At 40.6% G+C, this 25,986-nt stretch overlaps 1 protein-coding gene across 1 annotated transcript in view; it reads right to left on the bottom strand.

Annotated features, from left to right (window-relative positions):
- LOC105468540 (exostosin glycosyltransferase 1) overlaps window positions 1–25,986 on the bottom strand; it is a 322,551-nt gene that overhangs the window by 15,734 nt on the left and 280,831 nt on the right. The window contains exons 4-8 of the mRNA XM_011718768.3: window positions 20,917–21,036; window positions 13,134–13,266; window positions 10,333–10,451; window positions 9,087–9,182; window positions 3,424–3,513 (exon numbers count right to left, since the gene is read on the bottom strand). Of these exons, the coding sequence (XP_011717070.2) occupies window positions 3,424–3,513; window positions 9,087–9,182; window positions 10,333–10,451; window positions 13,134–13,266; window positions 20,917–21,036 (558 nt within the window). The remainder of the gene's footprint in view (window positions 1–3,423; window positions 3,514–9,086; window positions 9,183–10,332; window positions 10,452–13,133; window positions 13,267–20,916; window positions 21,037–25,986) is intronic.

The following is a 25,986-nucleotide window of genomic DNA, read 5'->3' as shown; positions in this document are numbered from 1 at the left end:
GGCTGGGCGTGGTGTTGCACGCCTGTAATTCCAGCTAATGGGGAGGCTGAGGCACAAGAATTACGTGAATCCAGGAGGTGGAGGTTGCAGTGAGCTGAGATGGTGCCACTGCCCTCTTATCCTGGGCGGCAGAGCGAGATTCCATCTAAAAAAAAAAAAAAAAAAAATCCAGAGTTGGGGGGGTGGGGAAAAAATCCAGAGTGGGGAAAAAAACAGGGTGGTGGAACCGACATTAAGAAAGTTTGGTAGGGAGCGTGTTATCTCAAAGTTAAAAGATAGCAGAGGATGGGGAACATCTGCCAGAAAATTGAAATTGGGTTGTGATAACCTGTACCTTTTCACTAGTGGCCAATACTAATGGCGCCAACTGATGGGATAGTATACTATGTTGCCTGTTGTCAAAGGATCAGCCTGCCTGATAGCACTCTTTGGGGTTTTCTATTATTCTTTGAAAAGGAAACACATGCACCAGCAACTACTACAGAACCCAATGGGGTGTTCTCATCACATGAATTTCTTACTATCTTAAAGCTGTTTCAAGTCATTTCAAAGGAACTCAAAAGTAAATTCAGATAAAACTATGATTCTTGTGATAGCGCTGCTTTCACGCAGATTATTAACACATCAAAGAAGGCAAAGGTCAGTTTAAGGCCCTTTCTCTGAAAAACCAACATCTGTTTTCTTTTGAGCAGCGTTTGCAGCAATCCAGATAAATGTAAATAACTATAAACCAACTATAATGCCCTTTATAGGATGCTGCTTAAAAATCTATCCTCAATGCTGCAGAGAGACATTTAAACAATCTGAGATCCTTAGAGAGGAAAAAAAAGTGAACCAACATCTATTCACCTAAAAAAAGAGAAAAGAGAAATCCTTGCCCAGGACCATTTTAGGCAACAGAACCACTCCACTGATCAGCAGGCGAAAGCAAACCAGACTGCCAGCCTCTTAGATTTACATATCATTTTCAACCCACGTTGACTTCTAATTACTTCACATACAACACATGTTCCTCCCAGCATGCACTGAGTGGTTGGAATTGCTATTCTTTGAAAAGAAATTCACCAGCATGAGGATGCATCACAGCAGTTGAAAGTTATTTCACCATGGGATAGGGAAAAACAAATCCTAGAGTGAGACTAATTGCCTTGTGCCCAGGGGAAGATAGAAGATGAATCAATACTTCAGGTCATAGGATGATTAAGGTACATGCTGTAGTTGTCTTGACCATTTGTTGCCCCATGGTGGTGTGCTGCTTTGCCTGTGTTTGCCCTCCAAAATCCACTGTCCACTCTTCTTGTCTTGCCCTGTGCCCTCGGATAACGGACCCCTAATGACTGCATCACCTGGTTGGGTTAGGTCAATGGGAGTCACCAGCAGGAAAATCGAGACAGGACAGAGAGAGAGGTCAGTGTATCTCTTCACTGCTCCCTCTCTCCTTTGCCATTAGAGTTCTGGCAGTAGCCATGTCCTTCCATGATCATAGCACTTGTAGAGCAGACTCTCCTTCCTAGTGCCATCTCCCAGGGCCTTTGAAAGAAGGAATTCCTTCTCTCACTCCTTCAGGCCAAAGGGAAGAGCTGCTTCCTGCTGTCATTACTTACCAGGTGCCTCATTCTCTCTTATGGGATCTTTTAACCCCATCTACATCTCCCTAAGGAATCCAAAGTTCCTTCATTTGAATCATCTGATTTGAATTCAGTTTGTTGCCAGGATTCAGATGCATATAGCCTGAAACTGTGTAACTGAAGTACCTGGCATGGAGACCAGGATAAAGAAATCTCTCAATAAATACTTGTTGAATAAATGTGTTCCAGTTTCCCTTGCAGAAAGTGGCAGAAAAATGCAAGCCGGAGAGACCTGTACCCTGTATTCCATAGCTATCTTTCCCTTTGAATGTTAAGCTTATCAACATCCCTTCCTCCTGCCAACCTACACATGACACAGTTGGCGGTGTGCCCACCTTGAATCCCCAAAGCATGCATCCCCCACCCTGCCCAACCACTCATTCAACAAGTACTTATAGAGCTTTGGCTGCATAGAAAGCATTTTAACAAGGTGAGGCCCAGGACATTTTGTCCTGGGATTATTTAGGTTGCCCTTTGACATGACATCTATGCAACGCCATCTAATGGCACCTCGAAAGCATCTGTGGAATTTCTTTTCTTGTTTGTTTGTTTGAGACGAAGTCTCGCTCTGTTGCCCAGGCTGGATGGAGTGCAATGGTGCGATCTCGGCTCACTGCAAGCTCTGCCTCTTGGGTTCAAGCGATTCTCCTGCCTCAGCTTCCTGAGTTGGTGGGACTACAGGTGTCTGGACCACGTCCGGCTAATTTTTGTATTTTTAATAGAGACGGGGTTTCACCATATTGGCCAGGCTGGTCTCGAACTCCTGACCTTGTGATCCACCCGCCTCAGCCTCCCAAAGTGCTGGGATTACAGGCGTGAGCCACAGCACCCGGCCTCATCTGTGGAATTTCGAGAAGGAGACACTGAGTCCACCTGCCTAGGGCCAACACTGAGTCCTGGCTCTGTGGGCAGCAGGCCATTAGAACTAGACTGGTGTCCAGGAAAGCGCAGGTTACACTGATGTTTACATTAAAAGGAAAATGATTGTGAACAAAAAGGAAAAAAAAAAAGGAAGGGGAAAGGCATAAGTAGTTGCGTCTCCACGCTTTTTAGTAGTTGCCATTAATAATGTATTTCTCATATACTCCATTTTTATATAGCTGTCTTTTGTCCCCTCATGGTTTAAAGAAAGGTTTCAGAGATCAATACTCATTCGAGTTGTAAAAATTGGTTTTCTACCATATCTATCTTTCCTCCTCTCTCTCTCCTCCGCACGCATTCTTTAGGCAATCTTATTTTTGGCACAAATACCTGAACATCTGAAATAGGAATCTCCATCACAGCCTTAAAGTGAAACCGTTTGCTCTTGTATAGGTGAAAGAAAATGAGCTCTTTAAACCAAGACAGAAAAGCTGCCTTTAGAGCCCCAAATAGAGTCTCCCAACTGAGACAATAGGACACGTGGAGAGGAATGGGATTGTCGCCTCTGGACAGCATGGTTTCAACATAATGCAGAACAGGCACCCTCCCCCTTCCCCTTGGTTCTGCACGCCTGCCCACAACTGTGCTGTTTAAAAACAAAAAAGGAGGGCAGGCCTGGAAGGAGAGGTGAGGCCCAGTTATGCAAATGAGGATCCAATTAGCAGAGACAATGAAGGGGAGATGCCCTCCTCAGAGTGCCAGGTGGCCGCAAGGTGCTAACAGGAATCGGGCTGATTAAAACCACTGCTGTAGGAAGTTTTGAAAAATGTTTTCTAGTTCTGCCAAGGCACGGCTAAGAGAAGCACTAGTATTGTGCAACATGAGGTGACCGTCTGAACAGCCCACCTGCCGCTCCTTAGGCATGGGTTCTTACCTCTGTTGTTGAAAGCACGGTGTCCTCATCAAGGCTGAGCACGGCGTCTGTGATGATGTTGTCGTAGGGTAGAAAACGGCTGCTCATAACCTGGGAGGAAGTAGAAGTAGGCAGTGGGGAGGGAATGAGGGAAAGAGGTAACTTCAGAGTCTTGTTTTCAGGACAATTCTCCCATCCTCACCTGCATAAAGAATGTGCTACTACCATGTCACCCCTCAACACTGAAGGAATCTCATTTCTCATCAATGCAGATTTATTTGTTCAACAATTATTGGGCACCTACTGTGTACCAGGCATCTTGCTGGTCAAAGAGGGTACAAAGATAATTAAGATATATTCCCTGTCTTTGAAGAGTTCATGGTCTGTAGAGGAGACCAAGAAGCAGATGACCAGCCTTTGCTTGATACAAAAAAATGCCAGGAGACCACAGGATGGAGCAACTAGCTGTCTGGAAGAGAGATGAAGGCCTCGTAGAAGTGACATTTAAGCAGGACCCTGATGGGCAGAAAGAATTCACCAGGTATAGATAGTAATGAAGCATTAAAGACAAGACTCGGCAGATGCAGAGGCATTGAGGAGAGAACTCGCATCCTGACACCCACTCTTCCTGACCGACAGAGTGAATGGATGGAGAGGTGATTCCAAGTGTGGACGCAAACCATGGGGAGAGCAGATCATAGTAGAAGGTGCTGCTTTTACAAATTACAAACATTTACAAATTAAAATATGTATTAGCACAGATTAAATATATACACATATATGAGCAGCTACAGCAATCAAAGGTAATATTAAAGTTACAAATAACTTCATTAAAATGAAAAGTATACTGATTTAAAGAAATATATTAGGCCAGGCGTGGTGGCTCATGACTATAATCCCAGCATTTTGGGAGGCTGAGGTGGGTGGATCACTTGAGTCCAGGAGTTCAAGACCAGCCTGACCAACGTGGTGAAACCTTGACTCTACTAAAAATACAAAAATTAGCCGGGCATGGTAGTGCATGCCTGTGGTCTCGGCTACTCTGGAGGCTGAGGCAGAAGAATCACTTGAACCTGGGAGGCAGAGGTTGCAGTGAGCTGAGATTGCACCACTACACTCCAGCCTGGGCGACAGAGCAAGACTCTGTCACAAAAAAAAAAAAAAAAAGAAGAAAAATATTAAATAATAGCACACATGATCCATGGATTTAGAAAAATTGTGAAGGTGGTGTATGCATAAAGTTTGGGCAGTTCTAGAATAAGGAAAGGTTCCCTTTGTCTCCAGTGTTAAGTTGCTTCTTTCCCTGGCCTTTGTCCCTTCAAAGTTGATGGTGGGTGTGAATTCAGAGAGGATGTCATCATCATTACTCTAACTTCTGGAAGAAGGTGGTGAGCATGTTACTACGTGTGCACACACAGTTGTGTGTGTGTGTGTAGTGGGGGCTTTGGAGATTATGGCATCAGCTGGAAAAATTGAGGGTGGAGAGGTTACCCTGTGATAGTCATAACTTAATCTTTGTGTTGAATGTACCATAGAAGAACTAACCGTAAGAATGCTGATACCATAAGAATAACATTTTTTGAACATTTACTATGTGCCAGAATATGTTCCACATCCTTCATATATATCACTGGGTTTCATCTTTATAAGAACGCCATTTTACAGGGAAGGAAACTGAGATACGCAGGTTAAGAATCTTGCCCAAAACAAACCCAGGATTTTCCCCCAGATGGTGTGACTCTATAGAGCACCTTGGCCACTGGTCCTGGGAAGGACCTCACAAGTGAATTTAGGAACACATATGCCAATCACGTGCTCACCACCTTGTTCCAGAAGTTATAGTAATAATGATGACATCCTCTCTGAATTCACACCTGCCATCAACTTTGAAGAGACAAAGGCCAGGGAAAGAAGCAACTTAACACTAGAGACAAAGGGAAAGAGGAAAAGGGCGGTAGCTAGCCAGCTGCCAAAGCTGCAGTCTCCCCAAATCTGAATACTCCTAGGGGCCAGCTCAACTGCAGGCCTCATCTCAAACTCGGTTTATTTGCCTGCAAAGCTACCAGAGCACCTAGGACTTCAATGAATGGACAGTGCCCACTCTAAGTCATTTCTGAGAGCTCAAGGGACATATCTGTAGCATACACGGCTTCAGGAGTTGCTCCTACACATCTGTCAACTTGGTCAGATTATCCTGCTGTTGTTGTTTTCTCAGGCTTTTAAAATAAAACACAAAGTGATCAGCAACCCCATAGACACAGTGCTCAGAATTCTCAGCCTGAAGCAATCCTCCTGATACTCTTTACACGTCCACCGACTAACGCAGAAACTATTAGCTGCCAGCTTAGCACTGCCCTGACCTTTCCCTTGTTAAGCCTACAGGGGAAAAACTGCAAAGACAAGGCCTATAAATTCAAAACAGAATTTTGCAGCCAAAGCAGCAAACATATTAATTTTAAATTCATGGAGATAGAGATTTTAAAATGGAGAATAAGGAAGATGTAGGGCTTCTTCCCCATCATCTGCCCAACCCTAGGTCTTAAAGGGATCTGTTTCCTTTTTTTCTGAACCTGTCTCATTAACAGAGGTAAAAAGCCCAAAAGCCATCCACTTTCGAATTCTCATGCAGAAATGAGAGGCTTTTTTTCAAATATGTTGCCTCAGCAACCTTCTTAAATGGATTAGCATGAGAGAAACCAATGTACTTACAAAGTCAATCCCGAGTAAACCGAGTTTTCCTTGTTAGTTCATTTAAGAAAGATTTAGCTACCATGTGAAAGCCCAACTCTTTTAAAACGAACAAACATGCTGGCTTTGGGCAGTGGCTCACACCTGTAACCCCAGCACTTTGGGAGGTCGAGGTGGGCGGATCACCTGAGGTTGGGAGTTTGAGATCAGCCTGACTAACCCCATCTCTACTAAAAACACAGAATCAGCCAAGCGTGGTGGCGCATGCCTGTAGTTTCAGCTACTCAGGAGGCTAAGGCAGGAGAATCGTTTGAACCCGGGTGGCGGAGGTTGCAGTGAGCTGAGATCACGCCATTGCACTCTAGCCTGGGCAACAAGAGTGAAACTCTGCCTCAAAAAATAAACAAACAAACAAACAAACAAACAAACAACATGCCTAGGAAATGACCAAGACTCAAGAAGTTTACTGTCTTGCGGTGTGTGTGTGTGTGTGTGTGTGTGTGTGTGTGTGTGGTGGGGGGTTGCGGGGGCACATAAGAAATATACACAAGTAATTATATAAAACACAATAATAGTTAAGATTTATTGAGCATCCACAGTGTACCCACACTTTTCAGTATATTTATTTATGTAGTCTGACATAATCTGATCTTTTTGGCGACCTTATTAGTTACATATTATGACTCTTTCCATTTATTGAAAGGGGGCATGGAGACACAGAGGATTAAGAACTTGCTTTAAGTCACACAAAAGTAAGTTTGACTTTAGAGCCCATAACACAAATCCTAACGTTATGATGTCTCCCAGAAGAGGAGCTAACATTTATTGAACCCTTGGTGCATGTATAATAGGCACAGGAGTAAGCATCTGATATGCAACGATCTCATTTAATCCTCAAAATGGGTCCATGTCATAGCCCAGGTTTCCTAAAATACTGAGCCTGAAGCAAGACTTAAGTGCAAAAGCTTTACTCTAAGGTGCAATCCCAGGGCACTGAGAGTCAGGGAAAAGACATAGGAAGCACCCAGCCCACTAGATTCAGTGCCCAAGGTGGAGGCAAGGACTGAACAAATGCCAGGAGCCTGAATATAGATGCAGCGGGGAGGATCTGAGGCATCTTGTAAGAGACATCTGATAAAGCCCACGAGAAAGGTACTATTATTATCACCACCATTTTATAAATAAACGGGGAGTTTCTTTTCACTGAGAACGAAAATATAAAATCAATCAGTGAGTCAGAGCATGAAAATGCTATACTACCTAAAGAAATCAGAATGGCTCCCAGACAGACTGGATTGTGTCTGAATATCCTGACATATCCAAAGAAAGACATTATCCACCAGAAGCAGAGCTGGTCTCCTTGACCCATGGAAGCATACCAAACAAAGAATCCCAAAGTTCAACCTTAACTGCCTGCCTCTGAGCACTGTTCATGGCTTCAGGCATTGGAATTGGAACACTGCCATTCCTATGATGGGTTATTCTATGGGGGGATAGATATAAGGGGTTGCATGAAACCATGCTTATGGTGAGATGGATTCGCGAGAGAGGCACGTGATTATTCCAACATCCACCTTCTCTCATAAATGCTTACCAAGCAGCTCTTTAATAAACAGCTTGCCTGACTCCAGCCTTATGAGGGCCATGGCTACATTTGTCACATTCCCCACTGTGTTCCACGCCTGTTACACAGTGCTCAGCACACAGTAGGCACTAATAAATGGGAAACGAATGGATAATGCACTGATCATCTTGTCCACGTGACAGTTACAATTGCATTATGTCAAACTATATGAAATTGCCACTTTTGGTGAGTCGATGATGATATCAAATGGTGCAGCCTAATAAACTTAATTTTGTCATTCTGGCGCAAAGGTGTGAGCCACTCTCTTATGACCTGACCCCTTGGGGACTGATAAGGAAAGTGTTTTAGATGGCACTGCTTCACCAATCTCAATTTCATTTAGTAGTGACTATTTCCTTCACAATGGGTAAGATCTGTAAGAAAGCAACAAGCAAAAGCTAGAGAAAAAAGAGCTGGGTGCTTTTTAGTAGAAGAAATTTCAAGGAGGAGGTAGCATGCAAACAGGGGCTTAAAGAATATATGGGAATGTTGACAAGCAGAGATGATGAGTTAAGGAGGGGTGGTCAAGACTTACAAATGGCAAAGTCAAAATTAGAGGTAGGAAGAGACACAGCGCAATTCAGCTAATTAGAAATGATCAAATGTGGTAGGGGACAGGGTCTGTAGGGAAAGCAATGAGAGAAAAGATTGGAAGGCTGGCTAGGGCCAGATTATACATGGCCTCAAGTGTGTTAATTGGAAGCACTAGCAAATGGAGACCTTAAAGGGCCGGGAGATGATCAGAAAGATAGTTCAGCTCTAGGCAAAGTGAACTGGAGAACAGAAGAAAGGCCAGCTATGCAGCACTTGTGAGAATCTTTACAGGCAGATGCCAAACAAAACTAAGGTGAAAATGTCCTTTTTAAAGGGAATGGGAAAAAGAGCCACTATTCTGATAGACATAGCTCATTCAGATTAATCAGCCAAGCAAACCTCATGCATCCAGACATAGCTCATTCAGATTAATCAGCCAAGCAAACTTCATGCATCACCACCACCATCAGCTTTATCTTCATCCTTGTCATTTAAAGAAAGATAACTATTGCCAGTTCCTGACTTTACTTAATCCTAACAGCAACCCTGCAAGGTATACACTATTGTTTCCTTTTTGTAGATGAGGAAACTGAGGCTCATAGAGGTTAAGTATACACACAAGGTCACAAAGCTACAGAAGAGTTGGTAGGAAGACCCAGGTTTCCCTGATTTGAAAGCCTATTGTGGTCAAAGCTGAGAACATTCTGAGAAAAGTACAGTTTTAGAAAAAATAATCCAGGAACAGGGAGAAGACTTCTAGGGCCAAGACTCAAAGTGCCCCATGGAGAAACCAAGGCTCCACAGTGGTTCCACACGTAGGTTCCCCTTCAAGTCTTACCTTGCTCTCTCCTTCAATGACGATGACAGGCACAGCAGTGGCAGGCCAGCGGTGTTTGGCTGGTAGGGGCTTGTCACAATTCCATAGAACTATGATCTGAAAGGGATGGGGCTCATTAGATGGCTGGAGTGGGATGTATTTATGTAGGCCTCCAACCCAAAGCCTCTTCTCAGAGTCAGAAAGAGAAAAAGGAGCTGGAGATCTCAGCAAGACAGAACGGCAGACATCAAAACTGAGTATTAAAGTGAGTCCATTCCCACACAACCTCAGAACATTATCACCCCAACAACTGGAGAGAGGACAGAAAGAGTAAACAAACAAACAAAGAGACAAACAAACAAAACCAACTGTGTCCGGGAATAGGGGAAAGCTGCGGGAAAAAGAATTTCAGGGTGGCTGGAGCTTAATAAAGTGGTTTCCTAAATTCTGATATCTTATGATGGTGTGTGAGATAACAACTCTGATCAAATTAAATAAAAATGTATACTGAGCATCTGAACATCTGCTCTGAACTTGCACTACACCAGGCAATGTGGGAGAAATAAAAAAATTCAAGCTAGAACTAAGATGAGCTCATGTTTTGCATGCTCTAGAATGGTTGCTGATTTTATGTGACTTTATAATTTCCAATAAAGGCATTTAGTTCAAAAATGCATACTTCCTTATTGAATTCTTTCCTTGTTTGTAAACCTTCTTGTATAAACTAATTCACAAATCAGAAAAACCACTGTTCAAGTATCGGCGCAACACTGATTTGGAAAATATTGTTACCATAGACATAATCGTCTGCTCCCAATTTTATAATTAGTCATGGTTGCTATGAAAAGAAAAGTTGACGCTTCATGACACCAACAAGTCTGCTTCTTCTAGTGAAGCTTAGTTGCCTGGGTCCTCCCAGAGGCTTTTTGGATGTTACTTTGTCATTTTTGACATTTAAAAACAAAATTATGTGCTTATATCTTCTCTAGAGAATGTGTTGGTGTCTGTATATATACTTTTTAACCCTATACCCGTGCTAAGGTCTCTCCGTAACCCACCCCTTCCCTGTGCCAGATTTCACTTCCAAGAATTTCTAAGTGGATGAAAAGGGTGTAATGAGGCAGGATGAATGAAAGGGAGTAAGAGGGTTTGATGTTAGAGGAGTCCTAGGGAGCCCAGGGAGCCTGGGGGAGAACAGGTAAGCAGGGAGGGATCTCTGGTCTGGAGCTGGAGCAGGCAGGGGCTGCTCTGCCAACTTCCCACTCACCTGGGCACAGTACTGGGACTTGGCTGCAGCCACAAGAAGCTTCAACACTGGCTGAGACTGAGAGACCAGCGGGGTCACCGCATGGATGACTGCAGTGAATTTGGAGGGGGGCTTTAAACCTGAAAAAAAAAGGAGAGCAGAGCCTAATGAAGCGCTGGAAAACAAGACTTAGAAAATCACTCCTCCTTGCTCCACTGCCTCACGCTGAAGCAAATGTTCCCTCCTGGATGATTTCTCCTTTGCTTCTTATGTCCTGACAGGACAGAAACAAGATGAGAAGTTGCTGGTTAGCTACTGCCTGAGTCTAGAGACCTCAATAAATTCCAGATCAACGTCCACTTCTAGGTTCTTGCTTTAATATCCTTTGTCCCTCTTGGTGATGTTTCTGTGATGTTCCTTTGGCTTTTTAGGTACCCAGTGTCTAAATACACACACCATTCACCACCCTTCATGTGTTGTCTCTCCCACAGTGTTTGCAGGTGTCTGATTTTTAATTATGTAATGAAAGGGTTCTACCTGACTAATAGTACTTCAAACAGCTAGCTAGTGGGAAAAAAGGTGAAAGGAACAGCATCCAGGGCCTGACTGTCTAGGTCTGAATCCCAGATCTACCACTTACTGGTGGTGGGACCTTGGAAAGAATACTTAACCCTCTGAGTTTCTACAGCTGGGAAACAGACCTGATAATAGTGCCAAACGTATAGGGTTATCTCGAAAATTCAGTAAGTTTGTCCCCGTGCGGTGGCTCACATTTGTGATCCCAGCACTTTGGGAGGCCGAGGCGGGTGGATCACTTGAGGCCAGCAGTTCAAGACCGGCCTGGCCAACATGGTGAAATCCCATCTCTACTAAAAATACAAAAATTAGCTGGGCACGATGGCGTGTGCCTGTAGTCGCAGTTACTCCGGAGGCTGAAGCAGGAGAATTGCTTGAACTCTGAAGGCAGAGGTTGCAGTGAGCCAAGATGGTGCCACTGCACTCCAGCCTGGGCAACATAGCAAGACTCTTAGAAAAAAAAAAAAACAACAAGTTAATGCATACAGAGCACTTAGAATAGGACTTAGAAAATAACAAGTACTCAATATATGTCAGCAGCTATCATTATCATCACCCTCACCAACATCGTTATTATTTCGGAGAAGAAGCCTCCATATTCCCAGAATCTCTTCTTTGTGTAGCAGTGACATAGCTGAGAAAAAAGTATGTGATGCAGACTTTTGCCAATTGCGAGCTCTGAAGTCCTAGGTTAAAAAGGATCATAGATATGCAAAACAACCACTGTCACCAAAGACACAGAAGTGAGATGGCTTCCCCCCAAGGAGTTTTCCCATAAGAACTCACTAAGAAATTAGAGACAGGTTAAGAGCCTTTTAAAACTTCATTAGTTTAGACCCACTAATTTGGCACTTTAGTGGCTTAACTGCGAGCAACACAGTGCAGGGACATTCAAGTTACGCTTTGATACTGATGGGATAAAGGCTAGAATCAGACTCTATGTGTATTAGAGGATTATACAAAGGTTTTGTAGAGAAAATTATATCATCCAGTAGCACTTTAATTGTATGTTAAAAAGAAGTTAATCTTCCCAATATCTAGATACACATTCGAAGTTTTGCCAAGCAAGAAGAATAAGCGTGATTGAGGGTCTGCCTTTTAAACAGGAATGACAAGTCATTGCCTTTAAATTTTCCTGCAATAATTTAAGAAGCATCATTTACACACCTCTAATGTGATAACTCCAAATGAAGATCTAAATACTGTACAATAAATATACAGAAATTTTTGTCAACCGGTGTCTTAATCTGACCATTTCTAAATTCTAATTACGTTACCCAAATGTCAACCATACACTGAATTAGAGATGGTTCCCATAACAGGTTTGGTTTGGATTAAAAGGTTCTTTGTCACTGGTTGATGCTTCAGGCCAGGAATTTCTTTAGGTTTCATCTCATCAGTTTCAAGCTAAACATGTACAACTTAGAAGGGTGAGGGTGTTATGGAGAACAATGGCATTGAGTGGAAAATCTTGTCTTTTTGCTGTATCAGCTTGGAAGATGCTTTCCTGTCCTAGGCTTTCTCAAGTTTAGAACTGTAACTGAGGGGAAATGTTCATGATGTTTCTAACATGAGAGCAACTGGGGCTCCAAATACATAAATGTCTAAGGCAATAACAGTAGCCGGTGGTAGAGATTTATCCCTCTGCCATTCCCTTTTCCTACTGTGATTAGACTGAAAACTGCTTGAAAGCAGAGATTGTATCTTATTTGACTTTTTATTTCTAGTACCCAGCAATACATTAGCATAGCACATAAAAGGAGTATAAAAAACCTTGGAAAAATTAATAAATTTGTGCTTGTCATATATTCTTAGTTATTTCTCCTTTCCTCTTATTCAGTTTTTCTTTGGTACGGAATAGAGATGTTGGGATTGTGAAAAAAAAAAAAACAAAAAAACAGGGGAGAGCTCTCCTAACTCCATTTTATGTATGATGAGGCATAAAATGATAGCTAACTCATTGCCATGTTCAAAATGATCCATAATTTGGGGAGCCTATTTCTCAAAAAGAAATTACTAAATATGAAGTAGAGCTGCACAGATAAGAAGTTTTTCTTTTTTTCCATTTTGCAATGCTCTGTTCTGTTTTTGAACTTGATATGTCACTTATAACAAGACTCTAGAAAAAGCAATCTTCAGTGCAGGGTGTTAGATGGACCCCATTAGAATAGAAGAACAAAGGCCCTTAGTTCTGTATGACATCTTCAGGGTAAACAAGGGCAACTCCCTGGAGGAAATTCACTTACCTAAATTAGCATAGTAGTAAGGAAAATCTCCCAGATAAGATGAATACTGTGGTAGTACGAACAATCCTCCAGGATGTTTGTTCCATATTAAACTGTTACGTGATATGTGCTTGAATATTCTGTCCTGAATAATCTAGAAAACAAAACATAGCACACAGTGAGGATGAGATCCTGATGATATGTGGAAGGAATGATGCCCAATCCAAATTTGAAAGATGGCGGCAGTCAGAGTGGCGACTCTACCTTCCCTCCCACTCTAATTCTCCAGATAAAAATGTCTGCAAGACAGAGAGAGTAATGGAGCAATGAAAAAGAGTAACAGAAAGATATGAATTATAGCCAATCAAATTTCCTAATTAAACTTCAGTTAAACCATAAATTCTATCCTGTCTTTGTATAATAATGAGTCCATGCTCATTCCAAAATGGACTGTGTGGAGCAGTTAGTCTGATGGTTAAACTTCTAAGAACTAAGATACGTTCCAGGCCCCTATAAAGATCTGTTCTCAGAGAACAGAGAGGTCAATGTATACTCGTAGACACTGAACGGAAAGCATATTCAAGACATGACACATTCTAGAAGCTATTGAGGTTTTCAGCTGTTCCTTTAATTCAAGAGGTAGATGTGTTTGCTTGTCATATTTCATTTTCCTTTCAAAGTCAATTGTAGGACTTTGGGTACTGGTTACTAAGTTTTTCTATATTTCATCTCGAAAAATAGTGAGTTAACAATTGCTTAAAACATCCTACATAAAAGGACAAGAACCATGGCATATGAAGACTAATAATAGCCAAGCTAGTTCATTAGTTTCTTTGGACTTTGGGACCTTGCAGATCATTAAATTCTACATTTAGAGTCAAACATCCTCCCATCCCGAATCATTTGTCAGTTGAATGTGATTAGTCCATTTTATAGCTTTCTCTCTGTGACTTTCAAACTCTTATAATTATACCATCCACTCATTAGAATATGATTTGGCAAATAATTAACTTGGTACGGAATTTTATGTTTTCAGCAATTTTTTTTTTTTTACATTTAAAAGAAAAGAAAAAAATCCTGCCGTAAGTCTTGAGATTTAAGACCCAAATCACCATTTTCCAGGTCTCCATTTAATGCAATGTGATTTTAAGTACAGAATATTTTAAATGGAGTTTTATTATTTGCTAAGGTTATTAACACCCTCATCTCATTCCACATGGTGACTAGATAAGTAATAAAGTGGGCTACATTTATCTTTGCAAATCTTATGTTTATTTTCCTAATGACAGAGAAGGGAGGAAGCAAGGAGGAAATTCAGAAGAACTCAAATATCTTAGTTAAATGACTTCTGCATCTTATCTTTCACCCAGATCAAAATTGCTAATTTTATATGGCTGGATAGAGGTTTCTAATTTGGTGGAGATTTTAGGAACCTAGTGAAAATATTTATTTTTACTTTTTGTGTAACAGGGATGTGTTAAAATGCTGTTGTCTTGGCATTAATTATGAGAAAATTGTCATGGTTGTGAAGGATTTTTTTACATGGTTAGCAATTTCACTTTGTACAACATTTATTCCTGTTTTTTATTATTTGTACTTTCCAAATGTACTGTCTATTTATTTCCTTTTTCTAGTTTCTCTTTAGATCCTCCTTTTTTTTTTTTTTTTTTTTCTTTTCAAATTTATATACCTCTTATGATGTGGTCACTTAAATAAGTTTGGATATCAAGATAGAAAATAAATTGACAATAGACAGCATTATAAATCAAACCTACAGACAAATGGCATGGAACTCAGAGCTGTCACAAAATGGGTCATCATTCACATCAGGTCTTTGGATGTTATGCTTGTCACTGTCATAGACTTTGGTTTAGTATCACAACATTGCTATCTTTTGAAATTCAAGGATATGATAATAAGATATAGCACTCTTCTGAAATAACAAGCATTTTATACTGTCTTCCAATGGATCTTGACAGAAAGATATAGGACAGGTATGAAAGCAGTAGCAAATGTTGAATTTAACCTGGGTCAAGCAATTTGCCACCTTTGTGTATTATTTTCCTCATCTGTAATAAAGCAATAAAATACCACATTAATTATAACAATGTCTCAGAATTTAAGAATAGCTGCCTAAGTTGTTATACTTAAGACTTCATTTTTGCCTTTAAGAAGAAACTCACTCCTGTGTTTGTTTTCTAGGCATTGGTTTTTCCATTTATTACATAGTGGCAATAGTATAGATATTATATATTACAGATATGTTTCCATATTAATAGTATTCATGAATCATTTTTTTTAATCAGTTCAGCATTTTTTCCATGCAAAGCAATGAACATATTTATGAATATGAATAAAATTTTCCACATTTAAGACTGATTCTTCTTCTTTTTTTTTTTTTTTTTTTTTTGAGACAGGGTCTCATACAGTTACCCAGGCCGGAGTACAGTGGTGTGGTCACGGCTCTCCGCAGCCTCAAACTTCTGGGCTCAAAGGATACTCTCACCTTAGCCTCCTGAGTAGTTGGGACCACAGGGGAGGGTCACCACACCCAGCTAACTTTTTTATTTTTATTTTTTGTAGAGATGGGGTCTCACTATGTTGCTCAGGCTGGTCTCAAACTCCTGAGCTCAAGCAATCCTTTCTCCCCGGCCTCACAAAGGGTTGGGACTACAGGTGTGAGCCACCGTTCCAGACCAGAATTGATTCTGTAGGACCTTGTCAAAGGGTGTAAGTACTTTTAAGGCTACTCATAAGTATTGCCAAGTGTCTTTCTAAAAGGTTTATATCAACTTGCCTTCTAAAAGCATAAAGAAATATGGATTTCATTTCACCATACAGAAAGATCATTTTTATCCCTCTGCAATTCTTCCTATCACTACCCTGGAGAGCTCCCAGAATCTTTTCATGGCACTTACTGCTTACTCTTTATTGTTGTGGAAGAAGACATCAGATTTAGAGGTTGGATGCTTCTTTGGCTATAAACAAAATCAACACACACACACACACACACACACACACACACAAACACATAATACAAGACTTTTTTTGTTATGGTCCCAGATGGCCCCCTTGATAAGGACAATATTTCTAATTGATGTGAATTCAAAGGGAAGAATGACAGTCTCCTTATTTTTCTTTTTATGTATCCTCTGTTTTCCAAATAATGGACGATTGGTTACAGGTTAAAGTCATTCTATGTAGCCCCTCATCTTGTAACCAAAGCACTGTAGCCTAAGACACACGATGCCACCATATGGCACTTTACTTGAAGCCAGATCAATTATCTATTTCCATTATCCCACTGATTTTCAAATATCATTGTATGATAGCATCAGCAATACTATGGTTCGGATGTGCATGGCTAGATAACTGAAGAGGAAAATGGAGCATACTTCATAAAACTCCACTAACTATATACCTTCCTAGCTACCACTGGCTCTTTTCATATATTATCATAATCTCAAGCACTTTCTTTCACTCATCTTGATTACGACTAAGCTCCAATGATTCAATCCTTAGTGCCAGGTTATTGTGCAATATTCTGACAAATAATGGAATCCATGAAGGAGCACTGTTTTTCCAGTGTTTTATCATTGACCTCATTGTTACTTCTCAATTTACACAAAAAACTGAGCTCTACAGAGCCTAGTTTGATTAAATAGCTCCTTACTACCAAGATGCAGCATTAGAAAATTTCAATCAAACTGGAAAAACTAACAGAATGCTAGACAGAGCTCTGTACAATGAAATGTACTAACAACTTGACCCTGGCATTGAAGAGAAAATGATATGTCCTGTTTTCAACTGAGTCTAAGCACTCTACCTACAACTCTAGGGCTCACAATGTTTGAAGACTTCAGAATCCCATTCCCATGGCCTAGAATATAGCAAGCAAAGAGAAAGACCTAGAGTCTGAGTGCAGAACATCCTTAGGCCAGGATCTTCAAGTCTATGCCGTAACTGTGAGTAACTGAATTATTCTCATGCCTTAGTAGCTCCAGCAGTGACTAAATGAAGTATATTATCTGAGTTCTAAGCCAAGTTCACATTTTTGATATGTGATACTTAAACTGTTCTTATAACCACATTCGCTGTGTTATTTGTGTCTGTGGATGGCATTTTCTTCTATTTCCCCTGATTTTCTGATTATGTTGAATTCTGGGGTACTCTGAGTTATGAAGTATTTTGGAAAACTAGGTAGTACCTGTCATAAATTTAGTTGAGAGGTCAAACTTACAATCCAATCTTGGAACTATATAAAGAGATTTGACAGTTGCTATAAATTCGAATGAAGTATATCATTTTTAGTGTTTTAAAAAAACCCAAAACTGTGTTGCTAAAAAAAAAAAAAAAGAAAAAAAAATTGCATGGTTTAAATACAAAGGGGAAAAGGCCTTTTCAGGTTCAGAGATGAGAACAGCTTGATCTTATTTTGATCCTATTCTGACGAATGTAAGACATTCAACTGTTACAATACAAAAATTGAGCACTGCTAACTTAATAGGTGAGAGACCAGATCCATGCAATAAACCATATGCAAAAGACATGTAATTAATGAGATACCATCTTTCATCTGGCAAATCAGCAAAGTGGTAGATGTGTGTGTTTTAATTACGGATCTGTGAGGCTGACAAGAGCACAGCAAAAGAGAGTCACGCCCAGACAGCTTGTGAGACTTTGGGTGGATATAATGTTTTCGGATAATAATTTGGCAAAATATATTATAAGCCTTAGAAATGCCTAGACTCTTTGGCTTATTAAGATCACTTCAGGCATTCCATCCTAAAGAAATAGAGATGTAGTTTAAGATACAAGTAGAAAGTCATTGCTTGGATACAGATATAGTTAGCTATAAAAAATAAATAATTACAAAGAACATTAATAGTAAATAATGGCATATTGGTTTAAATAAATAGAAGTTCACGATAGGATGCATAATAGAGTAAAAAAAGTTAAAACACTGAAACGTGGTCTGAATGTATTAGAGGTAAACAACTAATAGGATAGAATTAAAAGGCCAGAAACAACCCAAAGATACATAAAAATGGCAGAGAAAACACTGAAGAAAGAAATGTATTGGGGCTAGGCACGGTGGCTCATGCCTGTAGTCCCAGCACTTTGGGAGGCCGAGGCAGGCAGATCACTTGAGGTCAGGAGTTGGAGAGCAGCCTGGCCAACATGGTGAAACCCCATCTCCATGGCACAGGCTTGTAATCCTAGCTACTTGGGAGGCTGAGGCCTGAGAAAGCGCTTCAACCCAGGAGGCGGAGGTTGCAGTGAGCTGAGATGGTGCCACTGTACTCCAGCCCGGGGGACAGGGTGAGACTCTGTCTCAAAAACAAACAAACAAACAAAAAAAACAAAAAAACTTAGCATTTGGCATATTATTTGGAACAGGACTTCAAATTCAAGGAATTTATCCTAAGGAAGTAATACTGAATCTGCACAATAATTTGACCTTGAGATGATTTACTGCAATGATGTACATAAAGATAAAAAGCCAGAAACAACCGGAATCTACCCAAATTGGGGATTAATTTAAATAATTAGATGATATCATAAATGGAATATCATATAGTCATTAATTATAGAAAAATCTAATAACATGAGAAAATATTAACATTATTAAGCAGAAAAACAGGTTATAATGCAAGTATATGAAGACTCCTTTTTAAAACTAAAACTACCACAAATTTTAAATTTACATATAAAAACGAATATATATGTTTGTGTGGATATATATGTCAATAGTGGTTTTGCATGAAGGAATTATTTTATATTTTATGCTTTAAGTGTTTTCTATTAGTTTCTAAAATGAATGTGTCCTTATTTAATAATCACTCCTGTAATCCCACCACTTGGGTAGTCGAGGCAGGAGGATTGCTTGAGCCAGGAGTTCAAGACCAGTCTGGGCCACATAACGAGACCTCGTCTGCACAAAAAATAAAAAATTAGCCAGGCATAGTAACTTGCACCCATGGTCCCAGCTACTCAGAAGGCTGAGGTGGGAGGATTGCTTAAGGTCATTCCAGCCTGGTGACAGAGAGAGACCCTGTCTCAAAAAAAAAAAAAAAAAGGCACTCTGCACTCCAAAAAGGGAGAAAAAATAACATTCAACATTCTTTAAGAATGGCCTATGAAGGATCTTAGATGGAGGACAGGATTAAAAAAGCAAAGGATAACTCTATTAAATACTCAAATCTGCTACTGTGAACAGAGGTAACGACTCAATTGATTTTAATTGAGGAGATTGCTTTTGGAGGGATAAAAGTTTGCTTGCAGGAAGAAAGCCCTTGGAAGTCATTATGATCCTGTCCCCTTCATGGGAATGGGCCTGGGTCCTAAACAGCCCTTTTTACCCAGTTCCAGGATGAAAAAAATATACACTATGCCTAAGAGGACACTGACCAGAGTTTGCCCTAGGGTGGGAGCAGGAGCCCAAGCTCAGCTTGGGGTGGATAAATGCCCTGGTGTGCCTGGAGCATGACCAGCACTGGCTCTGATAGTCAGGATGGCAAGAAAACAGTGATGTGGACCAAGTAGGGTAACTTCAGTTTCTTGGTATTACTCAGACTTCTCAATGTAGGTTCCACATCACATTAGCTTTTAGAGCAGTCATCACTTTTCCTGAGTGAATTCTCCAAAAGGAAGACCACGATGCCCCCACTTCATTTTGGGAACACCTCAGAATCACCTCAGTGAATATCTCTGCTCTCCTTCCTTCAAGCCTGTAATGCATGCGTGTGCAGCTTCCTGAATCTTTTCCTAGCTCTTTGTGCTACTTTGGTGTAGCCTCAGGCCAATGCTATCTGCTCTATTTCCAAAGGTTTTAATCATCTCCATGCTTCCTTTTTCTTTTTCCGTCCTGCCTTAAAAAAAAGCAACTTGAGGATGGGCACCCATCTGCCTAAAAGATTTTCTGCTTTCACAAATTTAACAGTTTCTGCGCCACATGGGTATGATCCTGACTCTCCTCTTAACACAACTTTGCCACACTGATGCTGGTTGGCTGGCTTGCATAAGACTTGAGAATTAATTCTGCTGTCCCCCAATGCCATTGGACTGTGATGTCCAGAAAACTACTCATATTTTTAGAACGGTAGAGGATTTGCCCTTACTTGGCCATTATATATATTTTTCTTTCTTTCTTTTTTTTTTTTTTGAGATGGAGTTTTGCTCTTGATGCCCAGGCTGGAGTATAATGGTGCGATCTCAGCTCACTGCAACCTCCGCCTCCCAGGTTCAAGCTATTCTCCTGCCTCAGCCTTCCGAGTAGCTGGGATTACAAGTGTGTGCCACTATGCCTGGCTAATTTTTTGTATTTTTAGTAGAGATGAGGTTTCACCTTGTTGGCCAGGTCTTGAACTCCTGCTCTCAGGTGATCCACCTGCCTCAGTCTCCCAAAGTGCTGGGATTACAGGAGTGAGCCGCTGAGCCAAGCCATTAAATATTTTTTTCTAAATGAACTCCAGAAACATGTCTTCAAAGGATGCCATTGAGTGTAAATGACAAGACAGTCATGACCCACATATCCCTGAAATGATGTAAGACAGAGTCAATCTCTGTGTCATTGAGTATAATTTCTCCCCATGTAGGTTTTCCTTTGTAGAGTTTGTCAGGAATGAGAGTATTTTCTTGGGTATGGCAAAGCAGATAAAAGAGGTTAACCAATATATCCGAGTACAGGAATCTGGTTTTGCCCCATTGGACCAATCACACATCACTAATAGCAAAACAGAAGGCTGAGAGAAGTGTATAAAGGACCATTATTCAAGCCCAAGAGCCAAGCGGTCTCACTTACCTCTAGTGTAGTTAATACAATCTTCTCAACTGAAGAAAAATAAGCCTCCCACAAGAATTGTGTCTGCTGTCTAAGTGCTAGGATTTTATCCTGATGAATAGACCTGATTGTAGAAGGAATCTGTAACACAAGGTGAACACATAGGAATTATAACCGTAAAACCAAGAGATGTACTTGATCAAAATAACCCAACTGGGTTAGGCTTTTATTCTTCATAGCATTCGACTTCTAGCATAGATCTACTAAAAATCATCAACCTTAAGTTGAAATGACCTTAAGAAGTGTCAGCTACAAAGAGCACTTACTGGGAATCCGCCCCAGTGGCCTTTGATGTATGAAAGTTACAGTTCACCTCTAAGATTCAGAAGCAGCTTATCAGTTGCTTAGGTAAGTCTATAGTCACAATTGCTGCTTCCAGAAATCCTCAACCTTGCACAAGGTAACAACCAAATTTTATAGAGGAGTAACTGTAGGTCTTGGGGAAAGGCCAGAAGACTTTATCTCCCAAGCACTTCTATGATCGGTCACTCCAGGAACTATAAAATATCTATAAAAGGACTTTTTAGAGAATGTCTATGAGCTTTCCCATCCAACCTGAAGCTAGGGTCAGTCACTTTTATGTGCACATACCTTCTACCTCACCTTTGAGCCTTTCTGCTTCCCATATCTCTCTTTCCGCCTTCAGCTCTTACCCAAGTCTAACTGGATCTCTCAACTGTTCATATATGTTTAGTCATCACTGCTCTCTTCCAGGGTATACAGTTTTAAAGGAAGGACCTATATCTTGTTATCCTGCTACACATTTTCAGGTTAGCAGAGTGGCTTTTATATAGTAGTTATTAAGAAATAGGAGGTGAATATAACCACCTGAAGCCACCACAGGGACATCATTATTTTTAATGGTAGTATAGCTGCTGAATGGCTAGGCCCAGGGGCACGGGAGTCAGAAGGATCAAGGAAGGATTCTTCCCTCTACCATTTACTACCTGTGCTTTCTTGAACGAGTTAGCTGATTTCTCAAAGACTCCACTTCCTTACTCATGAAGTGGGGATAAAGTACTAAGGTTTTAATGACGATTATACAAGTGCTTAGCACAGTGCCTAAAACATGGAAAACTTAATTAATATAACTTACAATCACTACTATCATTATTGGTATCAGAGTGATGCTATTAAAAGTTGGACCAGTTGCTTAATGTCTGCAAGGGAAACTGCTTGGGTCTGGAGTTCTGAAATGTACTTCCTGAGACTGGTAAGTGTTCTGGGCTTGTTCCCTATTTTCACCTACAGTTCAAGGTCTATTTCATTTACGGAGTCTATAGTCTTAAGGGAAGATTCCTTGTGATTAGCAATTGCCCTTTTGTGCTCACCTCTTTCTGCATGCTTGCCTCCATAACATATGACTAATCTGACAGATATGGGAGTCTGGGCAAGAAGGAGAAATGCTCCGTTAGCTGCTTTAATAGGAAAGTTACCCATGGCATTTGACTAAGACTGTAACAGAGTTTCCATTGGAGGGGAAGGAAGTGGTAGCACATTTTTTAATTCAACACTCCCCTTAGGAGGAGCAATAAAACAGCTTCACAGTAAGAAGAGAAGGAAAAGCTCACTTGGTTTGGCAATGTCCAAAACCAGACACTAAATCTGTGTCCCAAAGTGTATACCTGGATTTGCAACACTGAAGAAACAGAGGCAACAGGTAAAGGAGAAACACTGGCAGGCAAACATTAGCCTGTAATCAGAGCTCAAGGTCAAATGGAAATAAAACATTCTTTGAGAAGGTAGAGAAATCATTCATATCATAGAACCTTTATAAGTCCAAGGAAACTGATTTTTATTTACTTACTGAGAAAGTCATCTAGATGGCCAAAGAAAGATTAGAAAAAAATTATCCTGTTCAATTTTCATAATCATACCCTCTTCTAAATGTCAAGAAGTAACTACTAAGAGTTATATAGGTTGGCATCACTGTTTTATCGTGGCCACGAGGAAACAGTCTACTAGAAAAATGCCTAAGGCTGGGTGCGATGGCTCACGCCTGTAATCTCAGCACTTTTGGAGGCCGAGGCAGGTGGATCACAAGTTCTGGAGTTCGAGACCAGCCTGGTCAATATGGTGAAACCCTGTCTCTACTAAAAACACAAAAATTAGCTGGGCATGGTGGTGCGCACCTGTAGTCCCAGGTACTCGGGAGGCTGAGGCAGAAGAATCACTTGAACCCAGGAGGCAGAGGTTGCAATGAGCCTAGACTGCACCACTGCACTCCAGCCTGGGTGAGAGAATGAGACTATCTCAAAAAAGAAAGAAAGAAAGAAAGAAAGAGAGAAAAGAAAAGAGAAAAAAGAAAAGGAAAGAAAGAAAAGAAAGGAAAGAAAGAAAGAAAGGAAAGAAAGAAAGAAAGAAAGAAAAGAAAAGAAAAGAAAAGAAAAGAAAAGAAAAGAAAAGAAAAGAAAAATGCCTAAAGCTATCATTGCTATATAGTCTCCAGAAAATTGAGTCTGCTGTGGTTATGAAAGGAGAAAAAGAATATCACAGACTCACCTACCAATGCTGTCCTCCTCTCTTAAATAAGATGCATCTTCATCTTACTACATCAAGTGCAATGTATTCTACCGGTTTGAGATACGATACAAGTGTCTGACGGCACTATGCAAAGTGCTCTGGAAGACAACTCCAATTGATTGAAAAGACAGAGTTCCAAGTTTTAATGGCATTTGGCTATTGGTTATTAATCTGCTTGTCCTGAGAGACAGGTATGGGAAAGTGATAAATTAATTCCAGTTTGGCTGGATTGTTTTGGAAGTTGCCGAGCTCAATGAAGTCTTAATAAAAGGTCATGTATGGTAGCAAAACAAATGGAATGCACCAGAACAGATACAAGAAAGTCACATTAAGCTCTCTTGGTGACATGATGACAAGAATATATGCAAATAAAAACATCCAAGCTATTCTAAAACAGGAAATGAAAAATTGTAACATAACAAAAAAACATTTCCCAGAGCAGACATTTGGGCTGGGTGCCAACTCTTTAAAACCATTGTTAATGATAGTGCACAGTTGCTGTTCAATATGGAGGCAGCTGTGCAAAGACAGACTGCATATGAGAGGGGAAAAACACCAGCAAGTCTGGGTGGGTGGGAGTGCTAAAAATCAAAATCTTCAGAGTCAAGCCAAAAAGTTGCTTCAGAAGATGAAATGCCCATCAACTTTGGTGAAATGGTAGAAACCGGAGAAGCAGCTGGGCACAGTGGCTCACCCGTGTAATCCCAGCACTTTGGGAGGCTGAGGCAGGTGGATCACAAGGTCAGGAGTTCAAGACCACCCTGGCCAACATGGTGAAACCCCATTTCTACTAAAAATACAAAAATTAGCTGAGTGTGGTGGCAGGCACTTGTAATCCCAGCTACTCGGGAGGCTGAGGCAGAAGAATCGCTTAAACCTGGGAGGCAGAGGTTGCAGTGAGCTCAGACCACGCCATTGCACTCCAGCCTGAGTGACAGAGAGATTCTGTCTCAAAACAAAAAAAGGAAAAGAAAAGAAAAGAAAAGAAACCAACAACCACAATTAAGTATACTAAAATGCGCTCCATACCAAAGACAACTTTTCAACTTGTTCACATCAAACTCACGGGAGCATTGGTATATAAAAGGAAAATTATGAGTGGTGCTTTTTATTCCCTTTATTTCTCAAAGTTCTTTTAATGATCAAGTATTACTTTTAAAATCACATTTAAAAAAGGAAGAAAAAAGACAACATGGACAAGCATGACACGCATCACGCTTGTTTGGCTTTTCATGAATAAATGATTTTGGCATACACTATCTCTGCATGGGGACAACTCTTCCTTGGTGTTTCTGCCAGGACTTCCTTTCCTTAAGGAATCACAGTGGGAAATCATTGGCATAAAAGTGGCGCTTTCACAAAAAGTCCAGACCCCTTTCTCAATGAACACCTAAAAAATGAAGTTGTATTCAGGGCAGAATAACTTATCCCCCCAAAAAACAGATTCTGCTATATTCCTACCTTTGTTTCTGAGATCCTAGGTACCATGGAGATCACAAACTGAGTACCAGACAGAGGTAATGTTTCAGGAGCTGTGGTCACTTTCGTTTGCTTAACCCATAGGTCTCTCAGTTATAGTTAGTTCATCAGTTATTTTAGGGAAAGTGCTGCATTACTTCATCAGTCAGCTAGCAGACTGGGCAGCAGCACAGAAGGAGAATCAACAACAGACTTAGAGGGTGGGCATGGTGGCTCACGCTTGTAATGACAGCACTTTGGGAGGCTGAGATGGGTGGATCACCTAAGGTAAGGAGTTCAAGACCAGCCTGGCCAACATGGTGAAACCCCATCTCTACTAAAAATACAAAAATTAGCCAGGCATGGTAGTGAGCTCCTGTATTCCCAGCTACTCGAGAGGCTGAGGCAGGAGAATCTCTTGAACCTGGGAGGTGGAGGTTGCGGTGAGCTGAGATCGCACCACTGCACTTCCAGCCTGGGCGACAGAATAAAACTCCATCTCAACAACAACAACAACAACAACAACAACAACAAAAGACCAAAAAAACCAAACAAAAACAAAACAAAACAAAACAAAAAAACAGACTTAGAAACTCAATTTAATGGATATTCAAAAAATAAAAGGGCAAAAACATTAAAAAAAATTCTACAAATATTTATAGTAATTCAAAGATAAAGTGTATGGTGCAATAAAATCCTTAGTAATTAAAAAAAATCCATGATCGTTCCTGCCTTCAGATTTCTCTGTGAGTATTGTATCCCCCTCCCTAGGCAGCTCTTGAGCAGTTCAAACTTTTATTAGGGGCTGCTCATTTAAATATACATCCTGAAGATAACACTCGCTCAGACACCCAGACTGGATCATTTGAGGAATGATAACACTAATTACAAGAACAAGCCCTAGAGACCTCTCTCTTTCTGAAAATTAATCTGAAGGCAAGTGCAGAAACAGCGGAAAAGAATATGAAACAGTAGGGTAGAATACAAACTCTCTGGTAATGTATCTAAAAATTCTGGCTATTGAAAGGGGTGGAGGTCCACTTCTTCTTG

This window comes from Macaca nemestrina, chromosome 8, assembly GCF_043159975.1.
Source record: "Macaca nemestrina isolate mMacNem1 chromosome 8, mMacNem.hap1, whole genome shotgun sequence".
Taxonomy (NCBI): Eukaryota; Metazoa; Chordata; class Mammalia; order Primates; family Cercopithecidae; genus Macaca; species Macaca nemestrina.
The sequence above is the reverse complement of the archived record's forward strand: the minus strand, read 5'-3'. Positions and strand labels throughout refer to the sequence as shown.